General features: G+C 37.2%; 1 protein-coding gene across 1 annotated transcript; it reads right to left on the bottom strand.

Moving 5' to 3' along the window:
* Positions 1-1,468: 1,468 nt before the first annotated feature.
* On the bottom strand, positions 1,469-7,974 carry LOC126623216 (uncharacterized). The gene is made up of 11 exons (XM_050292012.1): positions 7,338-7,974; positions 6,979-7,026; positions 6,684-6,839; positions 6,527-6,573; positions 5,947-6,103; positions 5,732-5,793; positions 4,916-5,114; positions 3,902-3,991; positions 3,190-3,332; positions 2,949-3,075; positions 1,469-2,731 (listed from the first exon to the last, which is right to left on the bottom strand). The coding sequence occupies exons 1-11, from the start codon at positions 7,809-7,811 to the stop codon at positions 1,652-1,654; spliced, it is 2,583 nt and encodes an 860-aa protein (XP_050147969.1). The 5' UTR covers positions 7,812-7,974; the 3' UTR covers positions 1,469-1,651.
* Between the last annotated feature and the right edge of the window lie 6,846 nt (positions 7,975-14,820).

Raw genomic sequence — 14,820 nt, 5'->3', positions numbered from 1 at the left:
TTCTACTTCCCATGTGTGTCACCAAGCCAACAAAGCTGCTCACTGCCTTGCTCATTTTGCCCTGTCCTCCTCAAGTGACTACACTTGGTTCGAGGAACCACCGGATATTATTATTGATGTATTGTTGGCGGACAATAGTTCTTTGATGTAGCAGGAGTTTCCTCCCACTTCTTTGTAACTACTACTGTTTGCTGCACACTTATTCAACGAAATACCATATCGTTGCTTTCAAAAAAAAAAAAATACTTCTCAAGTAGGGTATGAGCATACTTTTTATGATGAATAAAGATGCTTTACCCCAATGCCAAGAAAATGATGTCATAGGCCTAGGTCGGTCATCTCATACCTTTTCATCATTTCTTCCTTGAATTCTGCAATCATTGCTTCATCATTTCCAGTGTGTAGACTACATCATCCACATAGATTGACTAAACTCCTAAAAATGAGTACCCAAAAAGATTAAAAGCTTATTGAGTCATTTTGTACACAATTTTATTTTTAGAGGGTTTTGGAATTTGTTGGGTCAAAAGATCATGAGCAAAATAATTTCTCATTTTGACAAATGAACACATCCATACAAATAAGTACTCAAAAAGTTAAAAGCTTATATAGTGTCATTCTCTCAGGAAGTACCAAAGAACGACCGTTTTCGCTACCTAAGATCTATCTTGCAAAAGAACGAAGAGTTGGATGGAGACCTCAACCATAGAATACAAGTTAGATGGATGAAGTGGAAGAGTGCATCCGGTGTGTTGTGTGACCGTCGTATACCACTGAAGCTCAACGAAATTTTATAGGATGGCAATAAGGCCGGCAATGCTTTAAACATAATGTTGGGCAGTGAAGCATCAACAAGTACATAAAATGGGTGTAACAAAGATGAGAATGCTTCATTGAATGTGTGGGCAAACAAGAAATGATAAGATTAGGAATGAGGATATCCGAGATAAAGTAGGAGTAGTCGAAATTAAAGGAAAGAAAAGAGAAAATCGGTTATGGTGGTTTGGATAAGTGAAATGAAGGCCAACTAACACTCTAGTTAGAAGATGTGATTATAGAACAGAGGTTCAGGGCCGAAGGGGTAGAGGAATACCTAGAAGGACTTTGAAAGAGACTTTAAGAAAAGACTAGTACTTGGATCTAATGGAAGAAGTGACACAAAATCAAACGTAATGACGTTCTAAAATTCATATAGCTAGCGTCACTTAGTGAGAAAAAACCTTGTTGTTGAGTGTTTTTGCGTTTATGGGGTCAAAACTGAAAACTAAAAGATCATGATTATCAAACAAGCCCTAAAGTTCCCAAGTTCAAGCCGAGACAAAAGTGAAATTGTTCAGACTGTAGGGACACCAGAACTTCAATTTCTATTCTTTTTTTGGTCAATCCAAAACTTCAATTTCACCATGGGGACTAACGAACCAACTCTTTTTGCATAAACTACAGAGACCCAAGTAAAACCCCTCATAACTTTACAAAAAACTGTTTCGTTCCATAAGGATTAAGGTTTTAACAACGATGGCTACAACAAATGAACTATAACTTATTCCAACAAACAAAAATTGAGATAGCAGAAGAAAAACAAAATTGATCATGCAAACTAACGAACACCCTATCGCACGGAAGCTCAGTCGTGCTTGCTTGCCCATATTTCTCACTTCCTACCCTTCCTGCCTGTTGGCTTTCCTGAAGCCTTTCCTTTCCCCAGCCCCTTGCCTCTGTCACCCTTTCCGGCACCCTTGCCTCCTCTCTCACCCTTAGCAGCAGTTTTTCCTTTCTTTGAATTGCCTTTTCCGGGCCTTTTACCTGGTCCACTACCCCTTGCATCCTTTTTCATCCTTCGATCCACACGTACTTTACCCTTGCCAACCCTGACTTGAACTCCTTTCTTTGCAACCACATACTCCTTTTGAGGCCTTTTGGGCGCAGCCTTCTTGTACATTTGTTCAATTTGCTTCCTCTTTGAACGATCAGAGATGTCTGGCTGGTCAGATATTGTGTTTGCCTTCTTCCGAACCTTCTCAAGCTTCCTAAAGGCAACTCGCTTCTTTCGAGCTTTTGCCTCTGCCACCTTCTTTGCAGGCCGGGCATCAATTTCTTTGAATTGTGCTTTCATGGCATTAATCTCTTCTTTGGTCACTGGTTTAATTGGTTGACGGTGCCTCTTCTCCTCATCTAAAAACCATCTGGGCAAGCCGTCATCATCAAACATGTACTTGTTACAGGCATCATCAAGCATCTGTTCCCTTGGCTTTTTCCTCAGCATTTTCTTTGCACACGCCAGTATCTCGGCTTTTTTATCTATATCCATACCCTCGGATTCATCTGATGACAAGTCATCACTTGAATCTGTACCCGGAGCAGGGACAATCTGAAAATCATCATCTGCCTTTGAAGCTTGAAGTTTATGGTGATTTTCAGTCTTATTCTTGGCATTGTGAATTGCATTATTTTCCTTACCATTCTGAATTGCAGTCTTTTCATTGGCCTTTTCCAGCACGGGAAATTTCTCCTGCCTTTCAACCAGCATTTCATCTTCACTACCAGAGTTCTCCAAATCCCCCTGCTCTACAACTTCAGCAAAGATATCCTGACTAAACCAGTTATTCGTAATTTCCTCTTGAGTAGGTCCATCCCCCTCGTCAAGTGCTTCCAATAGAGGATTCGATTCTTGGATACCCTGGCCTTTGTCTGAATCATAATCAGACTGAACAATATCACTGCCATCCACCTCCTGCGTGGCCAAATAAATAAATAAATATCAGCACAAGCACTATTCTGTTGTAGATGTAAATACTTTCGTCATCTATGCACTCATGCCTACCAAAACAAAGTTCTGCAGAAAGATATTGAGATTTTAAGTAACACTACTCCCAAACAGATCCACAGCATGAGACCATATCGAGTGTGAATTTTTTTTTGCAACACCACGCATAATGAAAACTTCATACCTTCAAAAGTTGAGTGTCTTCAAAATGTGCTTGTTTTAAACGTTTCCGCTGCTTTGCACTTCCCTCCTTTTTGGACGTGTACTGTTCATAAGCCTTGTCGAAAAGATCTTCCATTTGTGCATCATATCTAACATCATAAATAGTAATACATGATTTAATACACAGATAATAGAATTATTTGTTTATATAATGCTCTATTATCTGTTTATCTAATGCTAATATAAGGTAAAAGAAGAATAACCTTCTGCGTTCATCTTCAGTGTCCATATCACTGGATGATGCTTCTTGGGTTTTCTCATGGGTTTCCTCATTTTCACCATCTCCAAGGTCACCATTCTCACCATCATATTCAGTGGAATCAACGGCTACCAGATCATTCTTACCCTGAAGGACAAGAATACAGTCAAGATATGAATTCATATTTATACATGAAGTTGGTGGAGTCAGAACCTACTCGCTTCAGCAAGAAAAATTAAGGAACATAAAAGCGAAAGGAAGATTTTGATCTTTGAGGAGAAAAAAAAATGGAATCCTTTTAAATGTCAACGGACATAGGGAGAAAGAAAAGCCAACTAACAGTAAGTTAGTAGCATACAAATCCTGCCAGAAACACAGAAACATCTACTGTAAAATTATAACAGACAAAATATGGTAATTTCCAAATTATAGAGTACAGTAAAACCCTTTTATATATTTAAATAATAACTTCATACCATTCTGTTTTGGAACAAATAAATAAATCAAGTATACTAAGCTCGCGATGGCTCATGAAAAGAAAAAAGTTGAGAAATAGAAGCCTTCATACTGTACCAAGGACTTGAAACTATAATCTAACTTCCCAAAGAAGGCCCATAAAAAATGAACTCTCGAGAATCGAAAAAAAGCTCCTCAATCAGAAATCTCATTCCCAAGAGAAAATCAACGTGCAAAGGTATTGTGAAATGAAAACATACCTTAATGGAAGCGAGGGAAAACAACTCATTGTCAGTATAACCATCTTGCAGTGCATCTATTTGCATCCCTGTTGCTTTCCGTACCTTGTCCTGCAATATATAGATTTAATCAAAAGGAACAAAGTGCCATATGTTGATATCCAAAATAAACAAATAAACAATAGTTCTTATCCTGGAAGATTACAACTTTAAATCTAACTCTACATGGATAAATTGTTGAACGAAAGAAAAGGGAAAAGGAGAAGGCAAAATAAACAATAGTTCTTATCCTGGAAGATTACAACTTTAAATCTAACTCTACATGGACAAATTGTTGAGCCAAAAAAATGGGAAAGGAGGAGGCGAACTATTTTTGTACATAAAAAGTGACCAACAACATGAAGGTGCCGCCAGCAAGCAAGAAGCTGTCAAACTTTCAGCTTCACACTTGATTGAAAAGGTTAAACTATCTTTTACACTATATCATCACTTGACCTAAGGACCAATCCAACAAGCAACGTTGTAAAGACTGTATGGTCAAACAGGGGAAAGCCCAGCAATCCTATTTTGGCACCAAATCCAGCTAAAAGGCGCATGCAAACATAAAATAAAGGTGGCGATTCCAGGGCCATCGCACTGCTTAATGGAATTAATACCTGTTAGAAAGTCTAACTTTACATTATCAGACTTCATTTAATTAAGGAAACTTTAACGAAAAGCTTCCGGTACTGTTTACTTTAACGAAAAACCACATTTTTAGAGTAAAAAGTCAATCCTGATACTATTCACTTTACCCTTTATTTTGTCCTTTTTGTTAAAACTCAAAGTTTTCAAGCCATTTTCATTAGTTTTCCTTTTCCTAAATTATCATCGTCTCTCCAAACCATGGTGTATATTCCTCAAGAACATTTAACCATTTACCAGTTTCACGTCTGAACAATAACAGCGGGAAGTCATGCTTTTTTTTTTTTTTTTTTTTTTTTTTGTGAGAAGAGTAGTCGTGCATAAATATAAAGGGAACAAATAGCTACAAACTTGAGCTCGTCTTTTTGCTAGAAGCTTCTTTGTTCGTTTCTTCTTGCGCTCCATAGCATACGTCAGCTCCTCCATTTCATTGAGTATTTTGTCTTCATCATCATCCTTATCCTCCTTATTCTCCTCCTTTTCAACATCTGTAGTAGAAGCGACAGTCTTATGGGACGGAGATAAGGCCTTTTTTATCTGCATCCGCCACCTAAATGACAATACAATCATAACAACTTAGTATGAATGAAGAAACAAGAAAACTAGACTGCAATGTACTGCATGTCTAGTAGATGCATTGCAAATTAACTACTCTGCAATCTGAATTGTCCATCACTAGAAATAATTTCTCAACTTATTTAAATTATTCCAACAATCCAAGTGATGTAAAACAATAGTGGGAGTACTCCCATGTTTCTTCAGCAGAAAGTTAAACAACCCATCCACTGGAAGGTAAGACCAAATAACAAGAGGTAGTTAATTGATGACATGAACAATAACCCGAGCCAAGTTGAATAATAATTAACCTACCAAGACTCATTCAGAGCTCAAACTGGTTGGGGATCAGCCAAAACCCCAACCGAACTAATAACAATCATAGATGATATGTCTCAAAGAATGCAGAGATACCTTCCCTCAACAACTGTAATGATAATGAGTTAAAGAAAAATGCTGTTACAGCAGAGAGACGTGAATTATAGATTAAAAAGAAAGAAGGCGGCAGCGGGGTTGGGTTTTTTTTGTTTTGGGGGGGGGGGGGAATCTAATAAGGTCTAGCCACAAAATGCAATTGCAATTTATAGAAAAAAGAAACACAGCATTTCTTACTTCAAAAGGTACTTGAAATCTTGCTTCCCCAAAACACACAGATCATCACAGAGAGTTTTAACCTGTCAAACCATAATAGTTAAAGTGGTTGGAACACTACAAGAGTTCCAAAGTATTAAAGGGGCAAATAAAACACATTTTTTCAACCTAGTAGGGAAAAGTAAAATCTATATCAAGAGAACACAACATGCAAAGAAAAAACAGGAAATGACTACCTCTTCTGTTGTTAAAGCATGATCCTTGAGGAGTAAAGATGCCTCATCGTCAAAGCTTAGGGATGTAGTAGAACCAAGGATATTGAGAGGAACATCAGACCAAATGAAAGCAGCAGCAGAAGTCACTTTTCTCAAAATTGTGTCTCCGTCTTCATACCTAAATATAGAACCCAATCAGGCAACAACACTTGTGAGATATCAATCAGAGGAACACAAAAATAAAGAGAACCAGGTAGAGAGCAATCATAAGAACTCAAAAAATTTGAACAAACAAGGTCAATGGTGGATAGAGCAAAATCATTGACCCATCAATAAAATTAAAATAAATGAAATTGGGCTTTTATAAAATTAATCAGCAAAACAGAAAGTAATAAAACAGATTTTAAGAAAATTACTTATGGGAAATACTAGGGTTCAGCCGTCACCGTTAACAATCCTATGCAATTTTACCAGTTACTTATGAATTTCCACACACATGCTTTGAAAAACCACATACAATGATCCTGTTTGGAAATTAGAACGCTTCAGCTCATACAATAGTGAGCAGGTAAAGATATAGAGAAAAAAAATGAACTTTTACCCATCACGGTGTCTTTTTTGCTTTGTTCCTCTTAGTACATCTACCACCTATATGAAGGAGTTGTAAAGAGAATAAATATATTAAAACTAATTTTTTAAAAGGCAAGAATTTTGTACTTATATAAAGCAGGTATTCTACTGAATCTACTATGAGTTACCTTCTTCTGAGGTTCTACAGACTTAAATAGATGCTTCACGTCAAGTAGGCGTGGATCAATCTTTGCAGGAGCCTTGTACTTAAAACCCAAAAGATATGTCTCAGCAGATGAGCTACGACTAGCGGCTGGTTTATCCTGTTCAACCTTCTCAAATAGCTGCAGATTATATACCAGGATCAGACAGGTATATCAAAATCCAGAGTGTCGGAATAAATATGTTTTACAACCTATATACGAGGATCAAATAGGCATATCAATGTAGAGAATTACAATAAATAAAGAACTGGAAATTCACCTCCTTCATACAATAGTAGACAGCATTATAATCCTGCGACCTGAAGATCTGCAACAAAACAATAATAAGCGCTCACATTCTAAAACAAAACCAAAACAACTTACATAAACAAAATTCGTATATGTTTAAAGACGTCCACAATTCAATTCTTGAAATATTAACTCCAAGCGCTGCCCCGTTCAGGAATGCAGTAATGAATCAAACAAATAGAACTCAAAATTTAACAACTCATAGTTTAAACTTTTCATTTGAAGTAACCAAGCAAGCAAACCAACTCCCAACCCACTTCTCACAAAATACAAAAATTCCAACACAAACCCACAAAAACCCGATTGCCAATATGTAAATTCAACACATACCTTAGTAATAAATGTTCCTTTGGGAGCCAAAAGCTGAGTAGCCAACTTCACCGCATCAACGACCAAAGCGTTCTGAGCCGTCGCCTCCGAAGACCACGCGCCACCCACATTAGGCGACCCATCATGAAGCACCAAATCGAAAGCCGAACACCCATTCTCCTTTATCAGCTTTCTGAGCCTGGCCGTGCACTCGGGCTTGGTGATGTCCTGCTGGATGGAGAAGGCGCCGCGGACCGGGGCGATGGGGACTAGGTCGACGCCGACCAAGAGGCTGCCGACGGGCACGCGCTGCACAGCGACTTGCATCCAACCGCCGGGGGCGGCGCAGAGGTCGAGGACGGCGTGAGCAGAGTGGAGGAATTGGTGCTTGGTGTCGAGCTGGGCAAGCTTCCATGAAGCTCGGGAGCGGTAGCCATGCTCTTTGGCTAGTTTGTAGTACTTGTCCAAACGGTGCTTGCCCTTCACCTTCCCCATGGCTGGCTTCTCAAGAGTTCCAAGACGCAGAGGCAGAGAGGTGGTGGAAATTGGATTAGGATTTTGCTAGGGCTTTATACACCTTGCCAAATTAAAACTCAAAACGCAGCGTCGGTTGGGTCTATATGACTTTTTATTGTTTTCCCACAAAACAAACTTCATTAACTGTTTTTTGCATTCTAAAAATCTTATTTTGTACTCTTTTTTAGTATGTTTTTAGTGTTTTTTTTTTTAAATATAAAAAAATTTAAAGTGTAAAATAAGATTTCTGAAGTACAAATAACAATTTTTTAAAGATAAAAAGGAAATTACAAATGTAATAACTGGGCTTAAGTCCAAACAAAACACAGAATCCTTAATAAAATAAAAGAGTAAAAAATCTCAAGCAATAGGATAGCTACAACCCAAAATAAAATGGAAAGTCCACACAAACTTAAGCTCAAAAACAGCAAAGACAAACAACAATAGAAAAACCCTTAACTGATGTCCCAGGTACAAATTCGCAGCTGTAGCCACCACCGCCTCATCCTCGAGGGAAGTAAAATATATAATATGTGCTTGCTACTCTTGTCAAATTAATGGTCATTAATGGTTCTCGTGATAATAAAAAAGTAATTCAAAAATAGTTCTCATGCTAAAAATAATTAAGATTTAAACCCTCGTGGTTTAAGCCGTTAGCAAATTTAGTTCAAAAGTGATTTTTTTTCGTTAAATACAGGGGTAAAAATGTCATTTTCTTTTTTTTTGTCTCTCTGCTCCTACAACTCCTAGGCCCAAGCATTCCCATTCGTGAACTCAGAACCACATCGCCATTCATACCTAGATCACCAGTTCACATCATCCTATCTGTTGGAAAAATTGGGTCTAATTGCTATAATAAATCACATAGAAAATCAAGAAATAAATCATCAAATTATATATCACAATAATGCATGCACATGAGTAACCAATGTTAAATGAACATGATATAATGGATTAGAAAAACCTAGAAAATACAATCGAGGCAAGTGTTGAACACTTTGTCTTTAAGACAAGTTTATGCTCCACTACGGTGCTCATGGTTGATCAGCGCATGTCTCTCAAGATACAACGATCACGTCATTGTAATAGTAGCACTTCAAATCACAAGGTTCCATGAACCACGATTGTGTTGATAACTCTCTCATATGGACTCAATGAGACTCTATAATATTTAGTGCACTCTATGTATGATTATGTAAACAAATGAAAAGTTATTATGTAATTATAGGGGGCTTCTCTTTTTATCGAATGTGGGATACCTCTTTGGAAAACATATGATTATTCATAAAGAGTCAAAAGTTGCAACTCTTCATTTGAGTAGACACATTTTTCTATCAAAAGGCTCTACTTCTAATTTCCATTCAATTAATAAATTTAATATAATAATATTATTATTATTAAATTTTCCAACACCACCTAGGGGTGGGTTTGGTTCCCATTGGTTCAGTTTTTTGCCACAACCGAAACCAAACTGAATTTTTTGTTCGGTTCGGTTCGGTTTAAAAAAATTTAGTTTTGTTCAGTTTGGTTTGGTCCGGTTTCAGTTCAATTTCGGTTTTTTTTTCGACTATGACAATTCAGCCTGCATGTTTCTTGGTATAATGTTGAAAGTGTGCTACAGATTTTCTACAACTTGGATAATTCAATTTATAGCTTTTGGTAATCAGACACAAATGAACCTGACATACATTTGTTAATGCAAATGTTCAAAACTCTCACAATTCTCAACACAGTTCACAGAAGAAAATTCGCATGGATCGACGATTTAAGCAAAAATGTGCAATGACAATGATTAATAATACATATAAGCATTTGTATATGATTTCATAATTAATATATATTAAATAATTAATAATATATATTGGTTTGGTTTGGTTCAGTTCGATTTTCGGACCATCAAAATCGAAACTGAGCCAACCAATTTCGATTCAGTTCGATTTTCTTAGTTCGGTGCTTTTTTTTGTTAACTTTTTTTCGAGTTTTGTTCGATTTTTTTTCAATTTTCGGTTTTTTGCGCCCATCCCTAATCCTACCCTCATTCCAGGACTACCCAACTGAACATTTGGTCTTGTAGGTAGCTACAAAGTGTTGTAAGTCATAGGTTGATGCTTGGGAAATATTTGTTGTTGCTGCTGTGGCATCTATTGATATTGCTGCTGATGTTGATTTGATCTAACCACATTATCATTCAATGGTGAATTCGAACCTTGATTTGGAACCCGATGATTATTGTTCTTACAAACTCGATTCCCCATCCCATCAACACCGCGATTCGGTTGTTGAAACTCGAATCCCAAACTGCCATAATTTTCAAAACAAGACAAATCACCAAAGAAAACCAGCATCATTAGAGCAGTTTCACCAGACACAAAATTGCCCAGCACCTTGTCCAAAAATCAGCCCAACACCCTGTCAATCTGCTCTAGCTCGCAAAACAGCCTAGCACCCAGCCCAAGCTAGGCAACAGACCAGCCCATTTTGGACAGACACAGAGGCCGGCCTATTTGGCTGGTGTGTGCAGCACACTCGGACAGACCCAGAGACAAGGGTGCAGGTGGCAGCCCCGCTTGTCAGCCCACTTGTGTTCACCCGGATTAGAGCTACGTGACCCTCTTCAGTGCCGTTGGAAACTAGACCGTTGGATTTCCAACAGTAAAAAAAAATTGAATTTGACTTTTAAAATGGACGTCTGATCACAGATCAACGATCCACTTTTTTTCACAAAAAATAAAAATAAAAATAATAAAAAAAGGCCCAACAGTCAAAATTATGACCGTTGGCCACGTGGCAAGGCCTTGGCTCTTGGATTTGAATATTTTTCAAATCCGACGGTCCAAATTAATTAACTATATTAAAATTTAAATTATGAAAAAATACAGAAAATTTATTCAAAAATACAAAAAAAAATTTTAAAATATAGAAAATTTAAAAAAAAGTTATTTTTTTTTTCTATAAATACCTAACCCTCATCTTCCACCTTACACCACATTTCAATATTTTCTACACTTTCTACCAAAGCTTTCATATACTTTTTGTGTGAAAAAAAAAAATACCAAAAAGCTCATCCTTAATTTTTTTTTCCATATAAACTATACATCCCTACATCCATCTTCATCGTTTTCAAATCTCGAGTTTTTTTTTACAATGTCTTCTTAAAGGAGAGTGCATAAACAATTTGTGGAGCAATAGAAAAGATTGTTGGCACAACAAGAAGAATTGATCAATCTAGAGGAAGGTGGAGGTGGAGATAAGGCTTTCGCAATGGAGGAGGACTCAGATGATGACCATAGAAGGTAGAGGGCCTCACATTCCCGCCGTGTCATGGAAGTTGTAGGTCAGATAGCCAAACCCAGATGTGTTGCAAACTTCGATAGGAAAAGGGAAAGACGAGGTAAAGATCTCTTGGAAGATTATTTTATTCCCAACAGCGTATTCCCTAATCATGTTTTTAGACGTCGTTTTATAATGCAACGAAGTTTGTTCAACAAAATCATGAGTGCTATTTGCAACCATGATCCATATTTTGTGCAAAAAAAAGATGCTTTTCGTGTTCTAGGTCTTCTTCCAGAGCAAAAAATTATGGCTGCCTTACAAATGCTTGCATATGGAGCATATGCAGATCAAGTGGATGAGATCGTGAGGATAGGAAAAACAACTATTCTGGAGTCTCTGATGCGGTTTTGCTCTGCAATTGAAGCCCTTTACACCAATGAGTACCTCCGAACACCCACGCCAAGGGACATGCGAAGGCTTCTAAGGAAGGGTGAGATGCGAGGCTTCCCTGGCATGATTGGAAGCATCGACTGCATACATTGGACTTGGAAAAACTGTCCAAGTGCGTGGCAATGAGCTTATGGTAACAGAAAAGGAGCCAAGAGTATCATTTTGAAAGCGGTGGCTTCATTTGATACATGGATTTAGCATGCTTTTTTTGGTGTTCCAAAAGCTCAGAATGACCTAAATGTCCTTGCTCAATCTCCAGTGTTCGACGATCTACTGCAAGGAAAATCGCCCAAATGCACATATCGGGTTAATGGCACTAAATACGACGGATCATACTACCTTGCAGACGGTGTTTACCCAAGGTGGGCTACGTTTGTCAAAACAATGCCACATCCACAGACTGAAAAAGAAAAACACTTTGCAAAATGTCGAGAGGGATGTAAGAATTGTTGGAAATATGCCCTGAAAGTCAATCTTTGGAAGAAATCTTTCAGGACAAATGAATCGATGTATGGATGATTCTTATACATCAAATGGCAAAGATACTAATTAGGACTATCTCAATAAACGATATATGTCCTGAATAGTGAATCCATGGACAATGGATCGATTGAAGAAGTAATCTAATGATGTTAGACTACAGAGACATTCTTCACATAACCATTATGTCCAAAAGGTTCCTGGTCATTGGATTGTCGGAGGGATACTGACAATGCTTAGACCAGTACATGCTGTGTCCGCTTCAATTGGAAGGATGGAAAGTCTCAACTCATTCGTGTTGTGACACTAAGACAAGTATGTAGGTGCTCATTAAGGGAATGAGTTCACTGAATACAATCGAATCAGAGTACTTGCATGGAGGTCTACTCACATGTCAAGCAAGTAACTCAAATGGTTGGAATAATGTAAGTAATCCTTTGACCTGAGGCATCGTCGTTGTCTTGTGGTTAAGTACTTAATCTTTGATTATGTCAAAGTCACTCTATCAAAATGTCAACGGCATAGTTGGGGTTAAGCCACTTAGTCATGAAGGCAAGTGTATGCGCAACAAGGAATCTCTAATCCTCGATAAGAGAGGAAGAATACTCTAAGATATGATTCGGGAATCTTCGGCCGAAGTATCGAGCGTAATAAAGGAAAGCGTTCCTATACGACTCAATTGGATCATATAAGAAGGAATAATCACATTAGGGGTTTGACATGATATATCCATACCCTAATGATGTGATTGAGAGTATTGTATTAGAGAAGGATTGAATTACATTGTAATTCCAACTGACTAGGTTCTCCGAATAAACTTCTACATTAGCTTGGGTAGCTATGACATATGGTTAGATGTCACTCATAGCTTGTGAGTTCTTCTAGATGATTAAATGTAGTCGTCAAAGAAGAAAGGTGAATTAAAATGAAGTTTTAATTCACTAAGTGATTGAATTAAATATAAGCAATTGGATTGATGCCAATTACCTCACTGCCTTGCTAATTAGAACCTAAAAGATTGTTCACCACAACACTATTGTAGTGAGTAACTAATGGATGATGGAAACAATTAATTGGATTAATTATGTGTTGTGATTAATTTAGAAAAGTCTAAAGAAATCATAAAAGCGATAAAGATCGTTTTGGGCTTAAAGAAACGTTCGGGTTTAATTGGGCCCATTGGGCCTAAACCCATTGGGCTTTTATTCAAGCATTGGATGACTTGAAATAATAAAAGCCCAAAGCCCAAAAACAACACAAGAGGGCCGGCCATATTATGTGGGTTTTGGAGAGATATTTAGTCAAGTGTTGACTAGGTTTTCTTTTGTCTATATAAGCAACTTTATGAGATATTGTTCATTAGGGTTTTTGTGTGTTAAAACAACAAAGAGGCAAAAGAAAAATAGCTCTCTAAACTACACAAAGGCCGGCCACCAAAGGGGGTTTTTACTAACATCTCTTACACCCTTTTGGTTATTCCTTCATCCTTCTCACTACACTAGTGGGTGAGGATCTTTAGAGGTTTCCTACTTTGGGAACTTGAAGAGAACCTAGGAGCACTCATTATAACAAAGTGGAGGAGGCAAGGAGGGAAGCTAGGCTCAAGGATTTCAAGGAGAAAAGGGCTTGGAGGTGGTCCATCCTTGGTCTCAAGTCTAGATCAAGAGGTATAAGACTAACCTTCACTTTGTTCTTGATTCTAAAATTTGTTTTGATGCATTATATATAAACCTATGAACCTTGAAGGGGATTTGCATGACTATAGCTTTGATAAATTGTTATAAATGCTTCCGCTGCTTTCGTATATTAAATTTGATTTGTATATGCATGATAGTCATTATGAAATCCCTTGCTAGAATCTCATAAATTTCCCTTCAAGTGGTATCAGAGCCAATGGTTTATGTATAATGTGTCCTTTTAGATTTTATGCATATGGGTATTAATGTTATGTATGACATATTATTGTTTCATTCAAAGTATGTTTATCTTTTGTTTTTCAATAGTTGAAAAATGTTAGTCAAAAGTTGAGAAAGATATGTTTGCAAAAGTGTTTTGTATGCATGAATGAAAAATGAGTTTAGAACTAGTATGACATATTATTTCTTCATTTAAAAGTATGTTTGTCTTTTGTTTTTTCAATGGTTGAAAAATGTAAATCAAGAGTTGAAAAAGATATGCATGTAAAAGTTGTTTTGTATGCATGAATGAAGAATAAGTCATGAACAAAATTTGGGGTTTTGAACCAAAGGGATGGCACGGTTTTGGGGGTGATTTTGGGTTGTGTTTGTGTTTTATTGTAAACCACTCACACATCCTTTTAAAGCTTGAAAGAAGTGTTCTTGTGACTTTTGTTTTTGGGTTTGAAAAATCACCAAGAATACACAAATCTTGAAAAAGTGTTCATGGTTTTGTTCTTGGTGTTCATAGTTTGGTTTTGGGTGAAAATGGTTTTATTTGGTTTTCATGCATGGTTTTATGGTTTTGGGTGATGTTCTTACCATTCATAACTATATTAAAACTTATTAAAACCCTAGACTTGTCTAGGAGATTTCCATCAAATTTTTCATTAAAGCCATTTAATGCCAAAACCAAGTGACAAGCAAATTTGGATTTTTTCTTCTTTGCATTGAATTAAAGCTTGATGGGTGAGACTTCCCATCCCCCATCAAATGGCCGGCCACCCTAGTGGATTTGTCCACTTGGGGGGTCTTTTGTAATCTTTGAAAAGTTGATATTTTATACTTTTGAGTATTTACGGTTTTACCCCTAACTTTTCATATTTACA

The sequence above is a fragment of the Malus sylvestris genome, chromosome 5 (genome assembly GCF_916048215.2).
Source record: "Malus sylvestris chromosome 5, drMalSylv7.2, whole genome shotgun sequence".
Classification (NCBI taxonomy): domain Eukaryota; kingdom Viridiplantae; phylum Streptophyta; class Magnoliopsida; order Rosales; family Rosaceae; genus Malus; species Malus sylvestris.
This window is presented reverse-complemented; position numbering and strand designations above follow the sequence as displayed.